The sequence below is a fragment of the Nerophis ophidion genome, linkage group LG01 (assembly GCF_033978795.1).
Source record: "Nerophis ophidion isolate RoL-2023_Sa linkage group LG01, RoL_Noph_v1.0, whole genome shotgun sequence".
In the NCBI taxonomy this organism is placed as follows: domain Eukaryota; kingdom Metazoa; phylum Chordata; class Actinopteri; order Syngnathiformes; family Syngnathidae; genus Nerophis; species Nerophis ophidion.
In genome coordinates this window covers 56,358,604-56,383,260 of record NC_084611.1, presented here as the reverse complement: position 1 = coordinate 56,383,260, position 24,657 = coordinate 56,358,604, and the positions used below count along the sequence as shown (strand labels likewise).

Sequence of the window (24,657 nt, the reverse complement as noted above, 5' to 3'; positions counted from 1 at the left end):
TACAGAAGAAACTAGAGCTCAGAAATTATTATGCAGAAAGCTGAAACGCAAATGGCGCACGACTAAACTTGAGGTGCACCATCAAGCATGGAGTGATGGTTTAATAACTTATAAACGCATGCTTACCTTAGCTAAAACTAAATATTACTCAAATCTCATCCACCGTAATAAAAACAATCCTAAATTTTTGTTTAGTACGGTAGCATCGCTAACCCAACAAGGGACTCCTTCCAGTAGCTCCACCCACTCAGCTGATGACTTTATGCAATTCTTTAGTAAGAAAATTGAAGTCATTAGAAAGGAGATTAAAGACAATGCGTCCCAACTACAACTGGGTTCTATTAACACTGACACGATTGTATATACGGCGGATACTGCCCTCCAAAATAGTTTATCTTGTTTTGAGGAAATACCATTAGAAGAATTGTTACAACGTGTTAATGGAATAAAACAAACAACATGTTTACTTGACCCACTTCCTGGGAAACTGATCAAGGAGTTCTTTGTATTATTAGGTCCATCAGTGCTAAATATTATAAACTTATCACTTTCCTCAGGCACTGTTCCCCTAGCATTCAAAAAAGCGGTTATTCATCCTCTTCTTAAAAGACCTAACCTCAATCCTGACCTCATGGTAAACTACCGACCGGTGTCTCACCTTCCCTTTATTTCAAAAATCCTCGAAAAAATTGTTGCGGAGCAGCTAAATGAACACTTAGCGTCTAACAATCTATGTGAAAACTTTCAATCCGGTTTCAGGGCAAATCACTCCACGGAGACAGCCCTCGCGAAAATGACTAATGATCTATTGCTAACGATGGATTCTGATGCGTCATCTATGTTGCTGCTCCTCGATCTTAGCGCTGCTTTCGATACTGTCGATCATAATATTTTATTAGAACGTATCAAAACACGAATTGGTATGTCAGACTTAGCCCTGTCTTGGTTTAACTCTTATCTTACTGACAGGATGCAGTGCGTCTCCCATAACAATGTGACCTCGGACTACGTTAAGGTAACGTGTGGAGTTCCCCAGGGTTCGGTCCTTGGCCCTGCACTCTTCAGCATCTACATGCTGTCGCTAGATGACATCATACGCAAATACGGTGTTAGCTTTCACTGTTATGCTGATGACACCCAACTCTACATGCCCCTAAAGCTGACCAACACGCCGGATTGTAGTCAGCTGGAGGCGTGTCTTAATGAAATTAAACAATGGATGTCCGCTAACTTTTTGCAACTCAACGCCAAAAAATACGGAAATGCTGATTATCGGTCCTGCTAGACACCGAACTCTATTTAATGATACAACTCTAACATTTGACAACCAAACAATTAAACAAGGCGACACAGTAAAGAATCTGGGTATTATCTTCGACCCAACTCTCTCCTTTGAGTCACACATTAAAAGCGTTACTAAAACGGCCTTCTTTCATCTCCGTAATATCGCTAAAATTCGCTCTATTCTGTCCACTAAAGACGCTGAGATCATTATCCATGCGTTTGTTACGTCTCGCCTCGACTACTGTAACGTATTATTTTCGGGTCTCCCCATGACCAGCATTAAAAGATTACAGTTGGTACAAAATGCGGCTGCTAGACTTTTGACAAGAACAAGAAAGTGTGATTACATTACGCCTATACTGGCTCACCTGCACTGGCTTCCTGTGCACTTAAGATGTGACTTCAAGGTTTTACTACTTACGTATAAAATACTACACGGTCTAAAAATCTGCGTTCAAAGGACTCCGGCTTATTAGTGATTCCCAAAGCCCAAAAAAAGTCTGTGGGCTATAGAGCGTTTTCATTTCGGGCTCCAGTACTCTGGAATGCCCTCCCGGTAAAAGTTTGAGATGCCACCTCAGTAGAAGCATTTAAGTCTCACCTTAAAACTCATTTGTATACTCTAGCCTTTAAATAGACTCCCTTTTTAGACCAGTTGATCTGCCGTTTCTTTTCTTTTTCTCCTATGTCCCACTCTCCCTTGTGGAGGGGGTCCGGTCTGATCCGGTGGCCATGTACTGCTTGCCTGTGTATCGGCTGGGGACATCTCTGCGCTGCTGATCCGCCTCCGCTTGGGATGTTTTCCTGCTGGCTCCGCTGTGAACGGGACTCTCGCTGCTGTGTTGGATCCGCTTTGGACTGGACTCTTGCGACTGTGTTGGATCCATTATGGATTGAACTTTCACAGTATCATGTTAGACCCGCTCGACATCCATTGCTTTCCTCCTCTCCAAGGTTCTCATAGTCATCATTGTCACCGACGTCCCACTGGGTGTGAATTTTTCCTTGCCCTTATGTGGGCCTACCGAGGATGTCGTAGTGGTTTGTGCAGCCCTTTGAGACACTAGTGATTTAGGGCTATATAAGTAAACATTGATTGATTGATTGATATATATATATATATATATATATATATATATATATATATATATATATATATATATATTTGTATGTGTATATAGAGAAAGTGCACAAAGATAAGATGGGTGTGCCAAGCTTGTGGCATCGTACTCAAAAAGACTTGAGGCTGTAATTTCTGCCAAAGTGCTTCAACTAAGTATTGAGCAAAGGGTCTGCATACTTATTTCTTATTTATAAGTTTGCAAAATAAATAAAAAAATTAAATAAACTCATTAATGGGGTATTGTGTGTAGAATTTTGAGGACTTTCCAAAACTTACATATAAATAGCAATTTCATTATTCACTTTCTTCTCCATATTTCTTTTATGTGTGACGGCATTTCAAGAAATGCAGCTTGCAGCTGGATCTTACCTTTCTTTTGTTGGTTGGACAGACGTAAAGGTAACTCAGAACGGTCTTAGATCCGACTTTGTCATTCATCCTCTCATATGTAGAACCATAGTCGGTAGACCTGAACAGACAAACAAAAAGGAAAAAAAAAAAAAGTCAGTATAAACTTAGAACATTTTGTATCTTTAACGACTGAAATATCAAATCTCTATTTTTGCTGAAATGAAACAAAGAGTGAAGCTACTGGGATGAGAATCAGCACCTCCAAGTCCGAGTCCATGGAAAAGGGTGGAATGCCATCTCCGGGTTGGGGAGGAGACCCTGCCCCAAGTGGAGGAGTTCAAGTACCTTGGAGTCTTGTTCACGAGTGGGGGAAGAGTGGATCGTGAGATTGACAGGCGGATCGGTGCGGCGTCTTCAGTAATGCGGACGCTGTATCGATCCGTTAGGGTGAAGAAGGAACTGAGCCCGAAGGCAAAGCTCTCAATTTACCGGTCGATCTACGTTCAAATCCTCACCTATGGTCACGAGCTTTGGGTTATGACCGAAAGGACAAGATCACGGGTACAAGCGGCCAAAATGAGTTTCCTCCGCCGTGTGGCTGAGTTCTCCCTTAGAGATAGGGTGAGAAGCTCTGTCATCCGGAAGGAGCTGAAAGTAAAGCCGCTGCTCCTCCAAAATGAGAGGAGCCAAATGAGGTGGTTCGGACATCTGGACAGGATGCAACCCTACCGCCTCCCTGGTTAGGTGTTTCGGGCACGTCCGACTGGCAGGAGGCCGCGGGGAAGACCCAGGACACGTTGGGAAGACTATGTCTCCCGGTTGGACTGGGAACGCCTCGGGATCCCCCAGGAGGAGCTGGATGAAATGACTTGGGAGAGGGAAAGTATGGGCGTCTCTGCTTAGGCTGCTGCCCCCGTGACCCGACCTCGGATAAGCGGAAGAAGATGAATGGATGGATGGAAACAAATATAACTGTCCTGTGCCTAAAGCAAGAGTGAATCATCAGTGGACAAAAATTTAAAACCGGGGTCAAATTTTGTATATGCTAGTTGATTTGCAAACAAATAAAGCGTACAACATCAAGAGGCAAAATAGGAAACAGAAAGAAGATTACAAATAAAATAGCATTGCAATTCAACAAAAAATAATTTAAAAACGAACAATCCGCATAGCAAGTGATTGAAATGTTAAGTGTCACGACACAAGTGCGTGCCGCTACACATTCTTCAGTGCCTCTCCTGCTCCCCTGCCTTCTTAAGACAACATGTCCTGTGTTCCAGTGCCGGAACGCAGCGACTTGTCTCCGTACAGTATGCCCTACATGTCTTTAGCTCTCCTTGCCTATGTGCTCCCGTTCTCTCTGTGTTTCCCCTCCTCTGTGCTCATTGTGCCCTGTCCTGTGTCGTCACCCTTGCAGTTCCTCTTCGTTTCATGGATTCGAAATGTGTGTCTCGTTCCCCTGGATTCCCTCTGGTCTTCCTGCTGTCTCCCTGGATCTGGCCTCTGACCTCTTGCTTGCCCACGGACATCCGAGCCTGCCTTTGCCACTTCTGGACTTCCGCACCTTTCACAACACGCACCTTCAACATTGTACGGTAAAACTCACCAGCTAGACGCAGCACATTGTCCACAAAGGATCATCGGCCCCACACAGCCAGGAACCCTAGAGCAGGGCACACGTACAGGCCATAGACAGACGCGCCAAATAGAGGACACTGCACAGGAGAAGCAGGGGACAGCCAGCCTCCAAGCCAGCGAGAGACCACATCCCATGCGGCCCAAACAGCTGGACGACCCACCCCAGAGATTCCCCGCAACTGGATGCGAAGACCACCGAGGCCCCACCAGCAACCATGCCCCAACAAGCCCAACACCACCCCCGCACCCCATGAGATCAGCCGCCGCAGGAACGTCTAGCACCGGGCCACAGGAAGAAAAAATAAACAGATTTTTAAAAATTTCAAAAGATCACAGACACGCTGACACACAAGGTCACTACCCCAGCAGCTGGCCGACTTGCAGCACCAATATAATACTTTGGAGGGGACGAGGGGACTAGACCCAGCATGCTCCAATGTGGGATCTGAACCGAGGATGTCGTTGTGGCTTGTGCAGTCCTTTGAGACACTTGTGATTTAGGGCTATGTACTGTAAATAAACATTAATTGATTGAAGACGGGGTGAACAGTGGGACTTAGAGGCTCCAGACACGCCGCCCGGCCGCAGTAGCCTGAAGCACCGAACCCCGCCGGACAAGCAGACCACAAGAGTTGTTCATCCCTAAAATGTTCAGAATCATTAGGCGATAACAGTTTTTAAACATAACTCTAAATCGATTAAAATCCATTATATTTAAATGCTTTCCTTATTTCCTTCTTTTGCGGAAAAATTTGTAATTAAGTCAATCGTGCAAAAAATATAAATGAGCAAAACCTATTGGCTCTTATATATTGAATTTGTAAACGATAACAAAAAAGACAAAAACAATTTGTATTGTTTCGGCCACTATCTTTACTTTCAAGAGTTCTAGCTAAGCGGCACACTATGTTTTTTTGGTATTTTCCTATGGCATGTTCAGCTAGTCCTTGTCTTCTCGTTCTCCAATGATAATGTTACTTGTAAGGAACATAGTGTATTTTCCGGACTATAGCGTGCACAAGGATATAAGCCACACTCACTATATTTTAGAAGAAAACATTATATTGCATATATTAGCCACACCGGACCATGAGCCGCACATATATATGTTGTGAATTGAGTTATCTACACAGAAAAAATATATAAATGTTTATTTACATAGCTTAATTGTTTCCAAAGGGTGCCTGTCACACAGCAGTAAAACGGCTGATCAAACAAAACATAAGTCATTGTTATGGACCCACAAGCTGCGGAAGCTGGCTTTCCATTCAGCTAAACAAACTCAATAACTTCACGTTGACATTTTAGTGATTTTACAAAACTAAAACCACACACAAAAGAAGGCCATTGTCAGTTAATAATACTAACAAAGACACTCGAAAACAAGCTCGTACGAACATGCATGAAAACGCCCACAGTCATTACACATGTTACGGTTTAGTAGGTAAAAACTCTTTTAGTTATGCGTTGCTTGGTGTGATAAATAAAGAATCCATTCGTGTAAAAACGCTATGGATGGCAAGAGAAGCGAACGCTAACTGCAGCACCATCAGTGAGCGAACTTGTCCAAAAGATGGCACCATAGCACAAACAATAACACAAACATTCAGTGTGTTATTGGTTTTTTTTTAACTATTTACAATATAGCCGGACGTCACCAAAGAAAAACTTAAAGTACCACTGATAGTCACACACACACTCGGTGTGGTGAATTTACTCTCTGCATTTCACCCATTCCTTTGTTTCACACCCTGGGAGGTGAGGGGAGCAGTGAGCAGCAGTGGTGGCCACGCTTGGGAATCATTTTTGGTGATTTAACCCCCAATTCCAACCCTTGATGCTTAGTGCCAAGTAGAGCGGTAATGGGTCCCATTTGTATAGTCTTTGATACCCATAAATTGGTCGCACCGTTTTATGAGTTGCAGGGTTCAAACCCTCGAAAAAAAATTAACGACTTATAGTCCGTAATTTACGGTAGTTGATGCGCTGCCATGGAGGCGAGAATGAGTGATTTAGTGTCAGGTTCAAACACTGATGACATCTATTAAACAGACGCGAAGCAAGGAATCATGCATAGACAGAGTTCAATTTGGCTCAATGAGGAGACACGTGTTTTGGGCTGTATTTTAGTTACAGATCCAAACTACATTCTAAAAGTCCAGCCTGCGTGCTTCCTCTATTCATTTGGGAGGTCCCTGTTTACATCACTTGAAGCTGTCGCTGAGGGAAGTGGGTAATCTCGACAACTCCAGTTAGACACAATATATAATTATACAGAAATGCAAATGTGTTGACGCTGGTAATATCGCCGTTTCTCTACTCTGTGTTCGGCTTTGGCAGTCAGCAGGCCGTTCCTGGACATAGACACTGATACCAGACTGGCTTGCAATCTTTTGGATTGCCAGGTTTCCGCAGACAAAGGAAAAATACCACTTTAGCACAATTGACAATAATTATAGCAACGGCCCTTAAGCATAAAAGTTGTGTGATAATATATCCATAATTATTACAACAGTTTGGAGCTGCACAATGGAGGGACATTAACCGCTAGCAAGGACACTACATTAGAATGAGGATGCCTTTGTACTGTCAAATGTGTCATCAACATGCATTACCACGAAACCATTAGAAGCTGCATCGTCAGAAAAATATATATCATTTATAATAACTATATTGCACAGGGTCCAGAGATAAAATATGCTGCGTTTAATGCAGACAATTATAATAACACATACCCTGTAGACGTGTAGCTTTATATATCACTGCAAGGCATTGGAAGAGAAAACGAATCACCACACCTGATGCTTTTAGATGCTTTTATTTAGTGCTCTGTTTTGTTTCCTGCGTTTAGATTTTTTTACCCAGACCGTTATTCGTGGATACCAAAATCCGTCATTGTTGCTATTTGTACAAACCCCGTTTCCATATGAGTTGGGAAATTGTGTTAGATGTAAATATAAACGGAATAAAATGATTTGCATATCATTTTCAACCCATATTCAGTTCAATGCACTACAAAGACAAGATATGTGTCTTTATTCTTTTTTTGCAAATAATAATTAACTTAGAATTTCATGGCTGCAACACGTGACAAAGTAGTTGGGAAAGGGCATGTTCACCACTGTGTTACATCACTTTTTCTTTTAACAACACTCAATTAACGTTTGGGAACTGAGGAAACTAATTGCTGAAGCTTTGAAGGTGGAATTCTTTCTCATTCTTGTTTTATGTAGAGCTTCAGTTGTTCAACAGTCCGGGGTGTCCGCTGCCGTATTTTACGCGTCATAATGCGCCACAAATTTTTTATGGGAGACAGGTCTGGACTGCAGGCGGGCCAGGAAAGTACCTGCACTCTTTTACTACGAAACCACGCTGTTGTAACACGTGGCTTGGCATTGTGTTGCTGAAATAAGCAGGGGTGTCCATGACAACGTTGCTTGGATGACAACACATGTTGCTCCAAAACCTGTATGGACCATTCAGCATTAATGGTGCCTTCACAGATGTGTAAGTTACCCATGCCTTGGGCACTAATGCACCCCCATACCATCACAGATGCTGGCTTTTGAACTTTGCGCCTATAACAATCCGGATGGGTATTTTCCTCTTTGTTCCAGAGGACACCACGTCCACAGTTTCCAAATATAATTTGAAATGTGGACTCGTCAGACCAGTGGACCCAAGGATCCAGGCGGGAACTTAGTTCTCAATGGTGGACCGTAGTGAAGTGAAGTGTGAATTATATTTATATAGCGCTTTTTCTTTAGTGACTCAAAGCGCTTAACAAAGTGAAACCCAATATCTAATTTTTTATATATAAACCAGTGTGGGTGGCACTGGGAGCAGATGGGTAAAGTGTCTTGCCCAAAGACACAACGGCAGTGACTAGGATGGCGGAAGCGGGAATCGAACCTGCGACCCTCAAGTTGCTGGCACGGCCGCTCTACCAACCGAGCTATACCGCCCCAAAGTAAGCCTACTTTCGCTTTATGCTCTCTGTCTTTCCCTGTGTTTTCCCTCCGTGCCTGACGGCCTTGTTTGTTCCACCCTCAGTTAATTTCTGAGTTTAAGCCCTTTGAGATCTTCCGTGTTTTGCCTTCCTCGATCCTGGACCCTTGCTCTGGACACGGACCTTGTCACTTCTCTCCTGCCCCGGATCATCTGTCTGCCCCACGGACTGCCTTGTATATACAGTATATCCATCCATCCATCCATTTTCTACAGCTTATTCCCTTTATGGTCGCGGTGGGTGCTGGTGCCTGTCTCAGCTACAAATAGGCGGAAGGCGGGGTACACCCTGGACAAGTTGCCACCTCATCGCAGGGCCAACACAGATAGACAGACTACATTCACACTCACATTCACACACTAGGGCCAATTTAGTGTTGCCAATCAACCTATCCCCAGGTGCATGTCTTTGGAGGTGGGAGGAAGCCGGAGTACCCGGAGTGAACCCGCGCAGTCACGGTGAGGACACAGAAAGATCCCGAGTCCGGGATTAAACCCAGGACTACTCAGGACCTTCGTATTGTGAAGCAGACGCACTAACCCCACCGTGCTGCCCCATATATACTGTATACAATATATATATATATATATATATATATATATATATATATATATATATATATATATATATATATATATGTGTGTGTGTGTGTGTATGTATATATATATATATATATATATATATATATATATATATATATATATATATATATATATAAAATAGATACATAGAACTATACCACCCCCTAGTTTCTGAGCTGTCTTCTCCCTCTGCAAACATAACACATTACTGTATAATGCATTTGTTCCTTTTGAATGTACATGTACCGTAAATGTATAATGTATTTATACAAACCCCGTTTCCATATGAGTTGGGGAATTGTGTTAGATGTAAATATAAATGGAATACAATGATTTGCAAATCAACCCATATTCAGTTGAATATGCTACAAAGACAACATATTTGATGTTCAAATGATAAACTTTTTTTTTTGTGCAAATAATCATTAACTTTAGAATTTGAAGCCAGCAACACGTGACAAAAAAGTTGGGAAAGGTGGCAATAAATACTGATCAAGTTGAGAAATGCTCATCAAACACTTATTTGGAACATCCCACAGGTGTGCAGGCTAATTGGGAACAGGTGGGTGCCAGGATTCGGTATAAAAGCCGCTTCTATGAAATGCTCAGTGATTCACAAACAAGGATGGGGTGAAGGTCACCACTTTGTAAGCAAATTGTCGAACAGTTTTAGAACAACATTTCTCAACCCGATATTGCAATGAATTTAGGGATTTTACCATCTACGGTCCGTAAAATCATCAAAGAGTTCCGAAAATCTGGAGAAGACACTGCACGTAAGCGATGATATTACAGACTTTTGACCCCTCAGGCGGTACTGCATCAAAATCCGACATCAGTGTGTAAAGGATATCACCACATGGGCTCAGGAACACTTCACAAAGCCACTGTCAGTAACTACAGTTGGTCGCTATATCTGTAAGTGCAAGTTAAAACTACTATGCAAAGCCAAACCCATTTATCAACAATATCCTGAATCGCCGCCGGCTTGCTGGGTCCGAGCTCACCTAAGATGGACTGATGCAAAGTGGAAAGGTTTTCTGTGGTCTGACGAGTCCACATTTCAAATTATATTTGGAAACAGAGGACGTGGTGTCCTCCCGAACAAAGACGAAAATAACCATTCGGATTGTTATAGGCGCAAAGTTCAAAATTCAGCATCTGTGATGGTATGGGGGTGCATTAGTGCCCAAGGCATGGGTAACTTACACATCTGTGAAGGCACCATTAATACTAAATGGTCCATACAGGTTTTGGAGCAGCATATGTTGTCATCCAAGCAACATTATCATGGACGCCCCTGGTTATTTCAGCAAGACAAGTGTTACAACCGCGTGGGTTCGTAAAAAAAGAGTGCGGGTACTTTCCTGGCCCGCCTGCAGTCCAGACCTGTCTCCCATCAAAAATGTGTGGCGCATTATGAAGTGTAAAATACGACAGTGGCGACCCCGGATTGTTGAACGACTAAAGCTCTACATAAAACAAGAATGGGAAAGAATTCCACTTTCAAAGCTTCAACAATTAGTCTCCTCAGTTCCCAAACGTTTATTGAGTGTTGTTAAAAGAAAAGGTGATGTAACACAGAACACAGTGGTGAACATGCCCTTACCCAACTACTTTGGCATGTGTTGCAGCCATGAAATTCTAAGTTAATTATTATTTGCAAAAAAAAATAAAGTTTATAAGTTTGAACACCAAATATCTTGTCTTTGTAGTGCATTCAATTGAATATGGGTTGAAAAGGATTTACAAATCATTGTATTCTGTTTATATGTACATCTAACACAATTTCCCAACTCATATAGAAACGGGGTTTGCATTATTCACATGTGAATAATGCTGTATAATAGACTGCATTTATATTATTCACATGTAAAAGACACCTAATTGTTTATTGTCTATAGCGAGCAAACTGTGGTGATGAATTTCCCCCAGGGATCAATAAAGTACTTTCCTTTCCAATTCTATTCTATTAAAAAAGCAGATCTGATGCAAACAGCTGTCACTCCAGCAGTGCCACTTCTACACACAGCCACAAAAGTAACGCAACGAAAAAAACAACAATAATAATAATCAACTGATAATATACATTGCACACACACGATGCAACCAAAAAAACAACAACAATTTCAACACCCACACACACTGTGGTGGCCTCTGCAGTGCTCCACGCCATCGTCCGCTGGGGTGGATGGGGGGAGCATGGCCAGAGACAGGAGCAGACCCAACAAAGCAACCAAGAAAGCCGACTCCACTCTTGGTCACCCACCAACTCTCGGCCAGTGTCCAGTCCGCATGGATGAGCGAGGATGCGTCTAAGATAGTTTTATTTGTATTTTTTTGTGAGAAGCATATCTGACTGTAACATTATAAAAATGGCTGACAAGGCCGGGACACCATTTCAGTCAGAGTAAGAGGACCCCGCCAACCATTTTTTATTTTAAAAAACAGCCACAAGGAGGCTTGAAGTTATTCAGTAAAGCAAAATCCATGCAGAATTTTGACCAAAGCACCACCCTTAAGTGTTATGTAGACCATTGTTTTTCAACCACACTACTGTACTGTGAGATACAGTCTGGTGTGCCGTCGGAGATTATCTCATTTCACCTATTTGGGTTAAAAAAAAATTTTTTGCAAAACAGTAATTATTGTCTGCAAATGATGTGTTGTTGTTGAGTGTCGATGCTGTCTACAGCTCGGCAGAGTAACCGTGTAATACTCATCCTTATCAGTAGGTGGCAGCGGGCAGCTAATTGCTTTGTAGATGTCGGAAACAACAGGAGGCAGGGTGCAGGTAAAAGGGTATCTAATGCTTAGACCAAAAATTTAAAAAAAGGTGAGTGTCCCTAAGAAAAGGCATTGAAGCTTAGGGAAAGCTATGCAGAACAAAACCAAAACTGAACTGGCTACAAAGTAGACAAAAACAGAATGCTGGACGACAGCAAAGACTTACAGCGTCCACAAAGTACATCCGTAGGTGACATGACAATCTACAAAAAAAGATAGCAATAACACAAATAGTCTTGTTTGCTGAAACAAAGCAGGTGTGAGGAATAGCGCTCAAAGGAGAACTTTAAACTGCAACAGGAAAATACCATCAAAACAGGAAAAGCCACCAAAATAGGAGCGCAAGACAAGAACTAAAACACGACACACGGGTAAACAGCAAAACACTCAAAATAAGTCACAAGGTGATGTGACAGGTGGTTACAGTACACCTACTTTGAGACAAGAGCTATATTTAAGGGCCAAGCTGTTTACATGCTTTTCCCTATTTCTCTTTGCTATTTGGCTTATTGGACCCTAATTAAAATAAAAACTAAGAGTCATCCTTTTATATGAAGTACTTAGTTCATAAGTACACATATGTATACGTCATGTTTAGTGACATACTAATTCTTTTAAAAAACTTTTTTTTTCCAAATTCCATTGTATGTTATACTCTTCTGACACCACCAGATGGCAGTATAAATGTCCACATAAATGGCCCTAAGACCCCAATTCAGTAGTGTACACAATTTTGGAAAGAAGAGCTAAAAGTTACTGTCGACGCATGTGGCCACTAAAGCATTTGGAGTCATATCCAACAATTTTTTATTTTATTGTCTAATGAATTGAATTTTTTCAATGAAAAAAATGCACCACGGCTCCAAAAAATGTTGAAAAACACCAACGTAGACCCCAAGGAAGTGTTGTAAATCAGTGGTCCCCAACTACCAGTCCGCGGCCCTTATATTATTATTATTTTTTTGTATTTCTTTATTTATTTTTTATTTTTATTAAATAAACCTAAAAAAACACAAGATACACTTAAAATTAGTGCACCAACCCATTAAAACCTCCCTTCTTCATGACAAAGAAAAAAAAAAAAAAGAATCCCTCCCCCCCAAATTATCGAGCGTTGGGAACCACTGTTGTAAATGATTAAAAGTCATAATATGACCTCTTTAAATTGGCAAATACATTTTTTTATTTTGTGTTCCATTACTTCTTTTTTGTGTTTTGATGCTCCTCTTACATTCTTGTTTTAAAAAAAACAACTACTTTCACTTAATTTCCCCTCGGTCGGAGGGATCATATTCAGCTTCCAAAATAAACATTCAGAAGTGTCCGGAGATGAATACTGTCAATAATTATTTTCCTCCAACTACCAGACCTGAACTAAAATATGACGAGTAGCAAAAAAAAAAAAAAAAGAATTTATGTCCACATTTACAAACTCTCAAATCCACCTTTTTAATCATGGCCGGGATTATTCAAATGTTGCTCTTTTGGGGAAAGACAGTAGCAACTTGAAAATGTTATAATAAAAGAAAGCATATTTTTTATTATTTGTTATTACTCAGGCCATGCTGCCTGAACTTGGAAATTAGATTCTGATGAAATTGCAAAGATATTTCTCATTGTAATTCACTCCGCAAGTCCTTAGAGAGACACGCTTGCTGCTGGGGTTACAGAGTACAGAAACGGTGAGTCAAAGAAACTCATGATAAGGTAGATGCCAGGGATGTGTTGTTCTGGAAATAGGAACGAGATAAACCCTCAAAAAGATCAATACAATGCAATAATGACTTTTCTCACGACATCACAATCACAATAGCAACATAAATATAAAGTTAAAGTACCAATGATTGTCACACACACACTAAGTGTGGTGAAATTTGACCTCTACATTTGACCCATCCCCTTAATCACCCCCTGGGAAGTGAGGGGAGCAGTGGGCAGCAGGGGTGGGAGTTGGAGGTGGGTCGCCAGACCAAGTGTCCTCGAATCCAGCAAGGACAAGTCAAGTGGAGGTGGCGAGTGGAACGCCGCTGCACTTGGCGAGGCGGCGACCCGGGAATGGCCACATGCGTGGCCAACGAGGAGGTCGGTGTACTTGGTGTGGCGGACGACCAGGGGAGGTGGGACACATGGAGCTAGTGCTAGCCTGGGCTTAGGTGCTAACCTTGACTTTGGTGGAGGTGGCCTAGCTGAGGGTTGCGGCTTGGCATGGTGAAAAGCTGGTGGTGGTGGCCGGGCCGGAGGTTGCTGCCTGGCTGGGCGCAGCTGAGCCTACCCACACGGACAGTTCCCGGCCCTAGCCCCCCCTCAAGGAGCGGATACCAGACGTGCTTCCCACTGTCTGGAACCGTTTTTAGGGGTGGGTGGAGGGATGTCAGGAGAGGGGCAGAATACTCCCCTTTAAATTGTCCAAAAAATATTTCCTTATACCCCACCTGGGGTTGTGTGGGCTGAAAAATAGAAACATTTTGTGACGGTGAGCTACGGCTTGTAGTGAAACATGTTTAACTATTCTTCGTTCTGCAGGGATGATACTGAAAATTTATTTGTCGCCATGGAGGCGAGGATTAGTGATTTAGAAGTCGCTACAATACTGCCGACTGTGGCTGGACTTTAGGTCTTCCTGAGGGCGTTTCAATGTTATAACTTCACCTTTATTGTTAGTTTCTAAGCCAAAATGAGTCAGTTCTCCCTTTTCTGTCCGTACACTGTGTCTGCTTGTAAGTACTCTGTGATTGTGCGCTGCCGAACATGCTCCTCTCCTCGTAAACAAGCAAGGTCACTAGTACTAGTACTTTTTAGAGGCGGTATCGTACCGAATATGTTTCATTAGTATTGCAGTACTATACTAATACCGGTGTACGGTACAACCCTAGTCTGTATATTATACAGTACCACCTTACGATGAAGTGAGTTTAACCCATGGACAACCGGCGTGGGTGACTTGAGAGCTTACCGTTGACTCTCTTGTGCTGGCAATTACGACGGGTGATGTGCAGCATCTATTCTGGCAGGCAGCCTTTCAGGTGACCCTGATCATTCAGACCTTTGTCTGTGGAGAGACATTTCTATTTGCTGTTTGCAAAACAGAAGATGGTCTGGTGTGGCCACCAACTGACCTTTCTTTTTCCTTCCGGCTTTCTTTGCCTCGCAGCTAAGGACATGTTATTTAGGACACTATTAAAGCCATCGCCTGGCAATGCAAAACTGGAAGACCTGTTGAACGCAATTGATGTGGTTGTTATTCTATTGGCAATAAATTTTTGCTGCTGCCTGGGTTTCATAAACTATGATCCTTTGAACAATTACCTCTTTAAATAACCTGGATTTTACGTTATTCCTTGCAATGTTTGGCTCTAAAATAGAACATACTTACAACAGTTTGTTTTCAGTACAATAAGGCAATAAAAGTATCAACAAAAAAACTATCGTATTTTTCGGCCCATAGGGTGCACGTAGTAAATCACATTGAGGTAGCCAGATAACAAACTAAACAAGAACAATCTTACTAGCCTAATAACAATAGTTTTAATAACCTAATAAGGCACACTGCCGATGGCCGGGTCTATTTAGGTCTATTTTCATACTACATTCAAACTTTAATAGCTACATTTCCTTGGGTGCATAATGTGAACTCACTACACTTAAGTTGCTTTCGTTGCGAGTTTACTGACAGTAAGAACTTTACACTACTTTATATTAGAAATGTCAACAGCGGAGGATAAATTGTCCCATAGCAAGAAGATAGAGAAGAAGAAGAAGCTTAAAGACACGGACTACAAAGGCGGAACCACGCACATTTTCAGGACTTTTGCAGATCCCAAATACAGATCAGTAGGTATCACAAGGTAAGAAAAGTTCCTTTTGCATAATATTGCAAAACAAAACACCAGATAATATATCTTACCTAGGACGGCGTGGCGCAGTGGAAGAGTGGCCGTGCGCAACCCGAGGGCCTCTGGTTCAATCCCCAACTAGTACCAACCTCGTCACGTCCGTTGTGTCCTTGAGCAAGACACTTAACCCTTGATCCTGATGGGTGCTTGGCAGCTCCCTCCATCAGTGTGTGAATGTATGTGTGAATGGGTAAATGTGGAAGTAATGTCACAGTGCTTTGAGTACCTTAAAGGTAAAAAAACGCTCTCCAATTACAACCCATTTATAATTTATTCATCATTTATAAACACACCATGATAATACTCGTATGTTGAAGCACAGTACAATCCATCAAAGGGTGCGGCTTCATAGCTTACCAAAGTTGTACTAAAACATGTTGATGGATTTTTGAGCGCCGTGTGTAATGTTCTATATGTTCAAGGGAACATAAATAATGTTGGTGTTGTTAACTTTAGTCATATTGCAGTCTACACATGTTTCTTATGTGTGACTGCCGTCACCAGGTAGTCAAAGTGTTCCCGAACATGAAAGTCTAACAGAAAAAGGCAACCACAAAGGTGGTCTGAGCCTGTTGATAATATTCCTACATAACAATTTCTGTAGTTAGATTTGGTTTGCAGTAGTATTTGTATAATAACATCATTACATTGACAAGTTAGGGAGTTAATACTATTGACGTATTTGCTAATAGTACGGCTAATATATATATATTTTTTTAAGTTACCCTATTTGTCTAGGTAGACTTACAAAAAAGAGCATTTTTTTTAATTTAGCTAGATTTATCTACAAAAACTAAAACCCCTGAAGTTGTCACTTTGTGTAACTCCTAAATAAAAACAGAATACAATGATTTGCAAATCCTTTTCAACCTATATTCAATTGAATAAACTGCAAAGACAAGATCTTTAACGTTCAAACTGGTAAACTTTGGTATTTTCCGCAAATACTAGCTCATTTGGAATTTGATGCCTGCAACATGTTTCAAAATAAACTGGCACAACTAGCAAAAAAGACTGATAAATTTGAGGAATTCTCATTGAACACTTATTTGAAACCTCCCACAGGTGAACAGGCTAATTGGGAACAGGTGGGTGCCATGATTGGGTATAAAAGCAGCTTCCATGAAATGCTCAGTCATTCACAAACAAGGACGAGGCAAGGGTCACCACTTTGTGAACAAATGTGTGAGCAAATTTTTGAACGGTTTAAGAACATTTCCCAACCAGCTATAGTTTTAATTTTCCTGAAGAAACTCTCCTGAAGGAATCAATAAAGTACTATCTATCTATCTATTGCAAGGAATTTAGAGATTTCACCATCTACGGTCTGTATTATCATCATAGGAACGGCGTGGCGAGGGGGGGAGTGGCCGTGCGCAACCCGAGGGTCCCTGGTTCAATCCCCACCTAGTACCAACCTCGTCACATCCCTTGTGTCCTGAGCAAGACACTTCACCATTGCCCCTGATGGGTGCTGGTTAGCGCCTTGCATGGCAGCTCCCTCCATCAGTGTGTGAATGTGTGTGTGAATGGGCGAATGTGGAAGTAGTGTCAAAGGTAGAAAAGCGCTATACAAGTACAACCCATTTATCATTTATTTATCAGAGAATCTGGAGAAATTACTTTGTGTTAGCTCATGACCTTCGAAACCTCAGGCGGTACTACATCAAAAACCGACATCAGTTTGTTGCCATCCAAGTCATGTCTTTTTCATGGACACCCCTGCTTATTTCAGCAAGACATTGCCAAGCCATCTTCCGCACGTGTTACAACAGCATGGCTCTGTAGTAAAAAAAAAAAATGTGGGTACTAGACTGGCCTGCCCGTAGTCCAAACATGTCTCCCGTTGAAAATCTGTGGCGTGTTACGATCCACTACATGGATCGTTTGTTGTTTGCTTTTGTGTATGTTTTGATCACATTTTGGACACTGCCGATCCCAGTATTTGAGCACTTCCTTGTTTGTATTCGTCACCATAGCGACTTCATTTTTTCCACCTGCACTGACGCCCGGCGCACAGCTGTTTTTTGATTATCGTTTCTTTATTTATACATGCCTACTCCCTTTGTTCTGCCTGAGTTCTTCACTTGCTTTTTGCAACATGCACGTTCGATTATCTGGTCCTGTTTTTGGCTTGCTAAATTCCACTTTAGCTTTTGGGCGCATGACACGCGCATCTTTTGGACTTTTACCCAGTGCTAGTGCCTGGCTCCCTGTGCGTTGCATGCACTTTCTTTTGTATTTCCATCAGTGTTCTTTTGTCATTTTATAAATTAAATCCAGCTCCTACCTGCTAACTTGCTTGTCTGGTCCCATGCATCTTGAGTTGGCGCCTCCGCGCATCGCAATGCGCACCGAACGTGACATGGCGCTTTATAAAGCGTAATATAGGACAACAAAGATCCCGTACTGTTGAACAACTTAAGCTGTACATCAAACGAGAATGAGAAGGAATTCCACCTGAAAATCTTCAAACATTGGTCTCCTCAAATGTTTACTGAGTGGTGTTAAAAGGAAAGGCCATGTAACACAGTGGTAAAAGTTAGTTAATGATTATTTGCAAAAAAAAAAAAAAAAAGTTTCAAACACTATATCGCCAAAAGTATTTGGCCACCTGCCTTTACTCACATATGAACTTGAACTTGGAATTGTCCAAAATGTGTCCCTGAAAGAGGAAGTAGCCCGCTCTAAACTGTTCCTATGAGGTTGGGAGCATGAAGCAAGTTCCTTTCACTGGAACTAAGGGGCCAAGCCCAACTCCTGAAAAACCACCCCCACCATAATTCCCCCTCCACTAAATTTCACACTCGGCACAATGCAGTTCGAAATCCAGCGTTCTCCTGGCAATCTCCAAACCCAGACTGGTTCATCAGATTGCCAGATGGAAAGGCGTAATTCATCACTCCAGAAAAGGCGTCTTTACACCACTGTATCCCACGCCTGGCATTGGACTTGGTGATGTATGGCTTTAATGCAGCCGCTCGGCCATGGAAACCCATTCCATGAAGCTCTCTGCGTACTGCACTTGGGCTAATTGGAAGATCACATGAAGTTTGGAGCTCTTTAGCAACTGACTGTACAGAAAGTCTTTGCACTATGCTCTTCAGCGTCCGCTGACCCCTCTCTGTCAGTTTACGTGGCCTACCACTCGGTGGCTGAGTTGATGTTGTTCCTAAACTCTTCACTTTTCTTATAACAAAGTTGACTTTGGAATATTTAGGAGCGAGGAAATTTAATGACTGGATTTGTTGCACAGGTGGCATCCTATGACAGTTCCACGCTGGAAGTCACCGAGAGCGGCCCATTTTTTCACACGTTTATATAAACAGTCTCCATGCTTAAGTGCTTGATTTTTATACACTGGGCCAGTGTTTAGGGCACCTGATTCTCATCATTTGTACAAAAAACAAACAGTATATGATTTAACCATACAGTATTTCCATGGCTTACACATTTACATTGTTAGACGGAAACAAAGTATTTGACTGGCGTTGTTAAAATGCATTTTCAGAAACAGAGCCCATGCAACATGATTAGAACAGAAACCAAGCCTGTTGCATATTCATCAGCTCTTAAAGACAGAACACACATCACGTGACTGCTGACAGCAGCGAGTCAAACGTCCGTGCTGAAAGTCACAGGGACTGGAGTCTCTGAAAACAAAACAGATTTTCCAAGCAGACAAACCCCGGGCCAAAAAAATCAAAGGCACAGGACTCTGAACACTCACTGACTGACATGCTTGAAAAATATTACCAGCGCCAGTGAACCAAAGCTTGCTTCAACGCACCAGAGGTCAGCGATAGAGACGCTTGAATACATTGCAGAGATTCCTACCGCAATGGTTGCAGTCTATTTCCTGGGGAAAAACTGAGGTATAACAAAGACCAAGGTTCTGCTCCATGCCAGCGCTCGGTTTTTATTTTTTATTTTGAAGTGTAAGATTTTAAAATGTTTTAAGCAAAAGCAAATCCTGATGGGCTAATGCAAACAAGCCTTATAGAAAATATATAGCAGCTTTTCTAACCCATTAGTAATGTTGTGTATTGGTGATCTGCATAAGTCCTGACAATTGTAAATCAAACCATGGAGGCAAGAACAGAGATATTTCTTTGAAAACAATTGTTTTTTTCACGCTTTCTCTAAACGAGCCATTTGGAATTCACAAAATGTGTGACATTTTGTCCAATTGGTGACGCAGTGAATAAATCCATATATGGTAGTGTGGAGGGACAGCAACAGGTGAGTGGATGGCCCAGGTAGGCCTCGTTATCTGATCTGCCTTTATTAGCAGCAGCCGGAACAAGACACGAGGTTGGAGTTGGAGTGGGAGCCAGAGAGAGAGGGAGAGAGACACGGACTCAGAAAAACAAAGACATTTTGCTGGAAAGCAAAAGCGGCGCAATCTGTATGCAAATAAAGCAGTGTTGTACCCAGAAATCTGGGCTCTTGTGGCAGTGTGTGGTGGTCCGAGGAACCCATGAGAGGGCAAAGTCTACAGGTGGGCTTACCTAAATAGTTTTGCTTGAGTCCGCCATTGTAGTCCGACACTGTTTTCAGTGAGTTCCTTCTTTCTCTATCTTGTTGTGGGGCAGACTGTCTCGTACATGCACATTAATCTTCTGCTGTTACCATTTGTAATACAAAGTAGCGTATAGTTTGAACTTAAATCTGTCGGTAGACTAAAGGAAGCGCTAAAAACTACAACATGGAGAGAAGACGCAGCACAACAACACACGCCACAACTGCTCAGTGGCCTTGTGGTTAGGGTGTCCGCCCAGATATCAATAGGTCGTGAGTTCAAACCCCGGCCGAGTCATACCAAAGACTATAAAAATGGGACCTATTACCTCCCTGCTTGGCACTCAACATCAAGGGTTGGAATTGGGGTTTAAATCACCAAACATGATTTCCGAGAGCAGCCACCACTGCTGCTCACTGCTCCCCTCACCTCCCAGAGGGTGGAACAAGGGGATGGGTCAAATGCAGAGAGTAATTTCACCACTAGTTGCCAGGTCACGCTTGTGTTTTTAATGACAAAAACAATTACAATAAAAAAAAATATATATATATATATATATATATATATATATATATATATATATATATATATATATATATATATATATATACCTTAGGGGTGGGAATCATTGTAAACATCACCACTCAATTACAATTCAGAAGCAGTGATTGGGTTATTTATAGATAAATATAATTTCATTCATCCCAAAATGGGGAAATTAAACAGTTGCAGTTCGGGTTTTTCCATACAGTAACATAATTAAAACTTAATGCCATCCATCCATCTATAAAACATAATGAAAAAAATTAAAAAATGAGTAATTAATAATCAATAAATATTGTGCACAAACAATTGCACTGTGTATAGATTTAAAAAAAAATCTAACCAAAACGCCCTCACTATCTTTACAGCCGCATTGCACACCAAGAAAAACAACCCATCACAGTAATCACTTAAGTGCATTGTAAAGTCCTATGCCTGTGGGTGGAAAAGACTTACGATAGTGCTGCTTCCTGCACCGAGGATGTAACAGTCTAATGCTGAAGGAGCGACTCAGGACCTCCACAGTGTGCATGGGGTGAGAGGGATTGGTCATTATGAATGTTAACTATGTCAACATCCTTCCGTCAGCCACCTCCTCATACATATTTAATTATTGTATTGTATATAGGGTTGCAAAATTCCGGGAATATTCAAAGTTAGAAACTTTCCATGGGAATTAAATGGAATGAATGGGAATAAACATTGAATGCAACATGCTAGATCTTGCATTGTGCATTCTTCCATCACATGTACAGTGCATTCTTCATTCACATGCACAGATAATTATGTCATGGCGAAGTTTGTTCTCCTGGGATGCAAACAGACTATTCTGGACCAGGCGCGAAGGTAGGAACATATTTAATAATCCAACAAAAAATCTTGGCTGGGCATGAGGTAAACAAACAAACTACGGCGTGGAACAAACAGTAAACTGTGGGTTGAAATAAACACGACTTACGTGGACACGGCATGAATCGAACAACATGAACTTTGGGATCGCGTGAAAACAAGCAATGACGCCAGACCGACTGACTGGCAAAGACAGGCTTAAAATAAGGGTCTTGATTAGAAACCGGTGCGTGGTCCGATCACCAGAGGTAGGTGAAAATCATCAGTCGGCATGGTAACCAAAACAAGTGCGCGCAAACAGGAACTAAGAGTCCAAAATCCAACAAAAAATAACAAAAACATAATCCGGACCATAGATCATTACAAATTACCAGCATGCTACACACTACAGCAGGGCTATTGAGGCCTCGCTAGTATTTGAGCCCAATGACTTCATCCAGTCAGGTAAGTTTTGATGATATTTCTGCGGTAAATATACATGTTTGTTCTAATAAAAGCCTCAATCAATCAATCAATCAACTTGGAACAATCAACAAATTGTCAATATTTCCAAACTTCCCTTAGTAAATTTACGGAAAATGAAACTTTCCACACCATTGCAACCCTGATTGTGTAATGTCAATACATACAGGAATAAATTATGTTGATAGGTTTTAATGACGTGAGTCCCTGGGACCCACAGGTGGTGACTTGAGTTGGTCCCTGGGATATATATATATATATATATATATATATATATATATATATATATATATATATATATATATATATATATATATATATATATACAGTATATATATATAAAAAGTAATTATTTCTTATATTTTTCGATTTCTTGAATTTCATTGCATCTTAAACTGCTTTGATCATCGTACGGTGTGGTTACAATAAATTGATGTATTCACCTATGTAACTGAAAATAAAAGATAAATAAATTCCAAACCTGGAAGGTTTAGTCCAAAGCAACTGTCACAGTGGCATGACGTGTGACGTTCAAATCGAACAGCATTTCTGTAGCAACATAAATAGCACCAACATAGTCAGGCTGAGTAGAGGAAGAGGCAGATGTAGGTTGAGGTACTCTCCCTAGGCCTGATCAGAGTCAGGGAGGAGTGCAGAGGTAGTGGGAGCAGAAAATACAGCTGTAATAGTCTGCTGACCTTTTTCTTGAGTGGCATTTCTTTCCTGCTTACTTGAGAACTTACTTGAGCCTACAAGCCACGGCGAACTGGTTGAGACACATAACATATTCAGCCCTTCAGCCAGTCCTACACCCCCAGTATACCGGACAAAGCTTAGTCATAGGGGACTAAGTCACCCGAAGCATACAGTTTAGTAAACCAGCTATAATTAAGTGTATTCCCGAGTCCTGTGTATTCGACATTAAAGCTAATCATAGGGAACTGACTCGCAAGAGGCCTAGTACGACAGGCAAATCGCACCAATAGCTATGCGTACATAGTTGTACATGTTGGCTCCAGTGGCACTAGGATGAGACAGTCAGAGATTAAAGAGAGGAACATAGTGTAACAAACTGTTGAGGGTGTCCCAAGTTACCGCAGAGTATTATGTAAGGAGGAGGAGTTTTGTCCCTCCAGAGTTGCCGTAGGGCTGTGACGTAAGATGTCTAAGAGTGCGGGTTGTTGAAGAAGATAACATTAAAGAAGTGGTGGCAACCGGACCTGCTCCAATGTCTCCCGTTTATTATTTTATTAGATATGTACACAGTTTGTGTGAACCCAGGACCCTTGGCTACAATAGCTTGATTTTGTAATCTCGCTAAAAAGATGTCTCGGCGTCGAGTATTTGTCTCTAGACCCTCTGCCGGAGAGAGGCAATGATGAGAGGTATAGGAGATAACAGAAGTGGCTGACTGTTTTTTGTAGAGAACAGGGACTAACATTTATTGATAATTGGCCATCTCTCTGAGGCAAAATGGGCTTGCTGTGGAGGGAAGGCCTTCACCATAACTGGGAATGTGCCATTGATTGATTGATTGACTGATTAATTGAGATTTTTATTAGTAGATTGCACAGTTCAGTACATATTCCGTACAATTGACCACTAAATGGTAACACCCGAATACGTTTTTCAACTTGTTTAAGTCGGGGTCCACGTTAATCAATTCATGGTATGAATGGCCATCAACAACTTTCTAGAAATATATATTATTGGTTGAGTCACACTGGTTAAATTTAAAATATTCAAGACTTATACAGATCCCAAATACACATAAACAGGTACCAATATGTAAGAAACGTTGTTGTTGCATAATAAGTCCCCTTTTAATATATGCTTACTATCTGCTGTACTGTGCTTCCATCTCCACTTAAGCTTGTCTTTTTACTAAACTTAACTATGCACTTATTGTCTGAATGCTCCAAAGCATTCAGACAATTAAGACATGTTTCACCCATTTCAAACCATTCTACTTTCAACACGTGGCACCTTTCTGGAAATTCTAACTATCAATTTTCAAAGTACCAAAAAATGTCAGGATTTTACAGAATTCCTGTTTTTCAAAAACTTTATTCCCACCTTTTTTTTTTCTGGCGACTACTGCTTCCACATTTTTCAACCCATTTCAACCGTTCGACCGTTAAAACATTCCTCTTAATCAAAACAAAAAAAAAAGTTGTTTTTTTAACTGGAAAAATTCCTGGTTTTCCCAAAATTCCAGAAAATCCCTAATACGAGTACTCAATTCAACATGTTACTACTTAAACGTTTCTTGACTGTTTTGAAAAATTCTAAGACCAACCATTTCAATTCATTCAGACCATCCAAGTTTTTTTACGATTTTTAAAAACAAATCCCGCTTTTCACAATATTCCCAAATTTTGGGGAAATACACATTTAAATCAATGGGACACTTTTCAAAGTTCCACAATTCCGACATTTTCCATCTGCTTCAAACTGTTCGACTTCAAAATATTCAGCCTGTTTAGGAATTGTGTGATCTATTTCAACCATTCTAAGACAAATACTCGGATTTCCAATAATTAACTTTTATTATTATTTTTTTTTGCATTTTCCTCATTCGAAATTAATTGGCCATTTTTCAATCTTACACAATT

At 41.3% G+C, this 24,657-nt stretch overlaps 1 protein-coding gene across 1 annotated transcript in view; it reads right to left on the bottom strand.

The window, feature by feature from the left end:
• Positions 1-24,657, bottom strand: part of sorcs3a (sortilin related VPS10 domain containing receptor 3a) — a 614,798-nt gene that overhangs the window by 312,738 nt on the left and 277,403 nt on the right. The window contains exon 3 of the mRNA XM_061907863.1: positions 2,777-2,876. Coding sequence (XP_061763847.1) covers positions 2,777-2,876 — 100 coding nt within the window. The remainder of the gene's footprint in view (positions 1-2,776; positions 2,877-24,657) is intronic.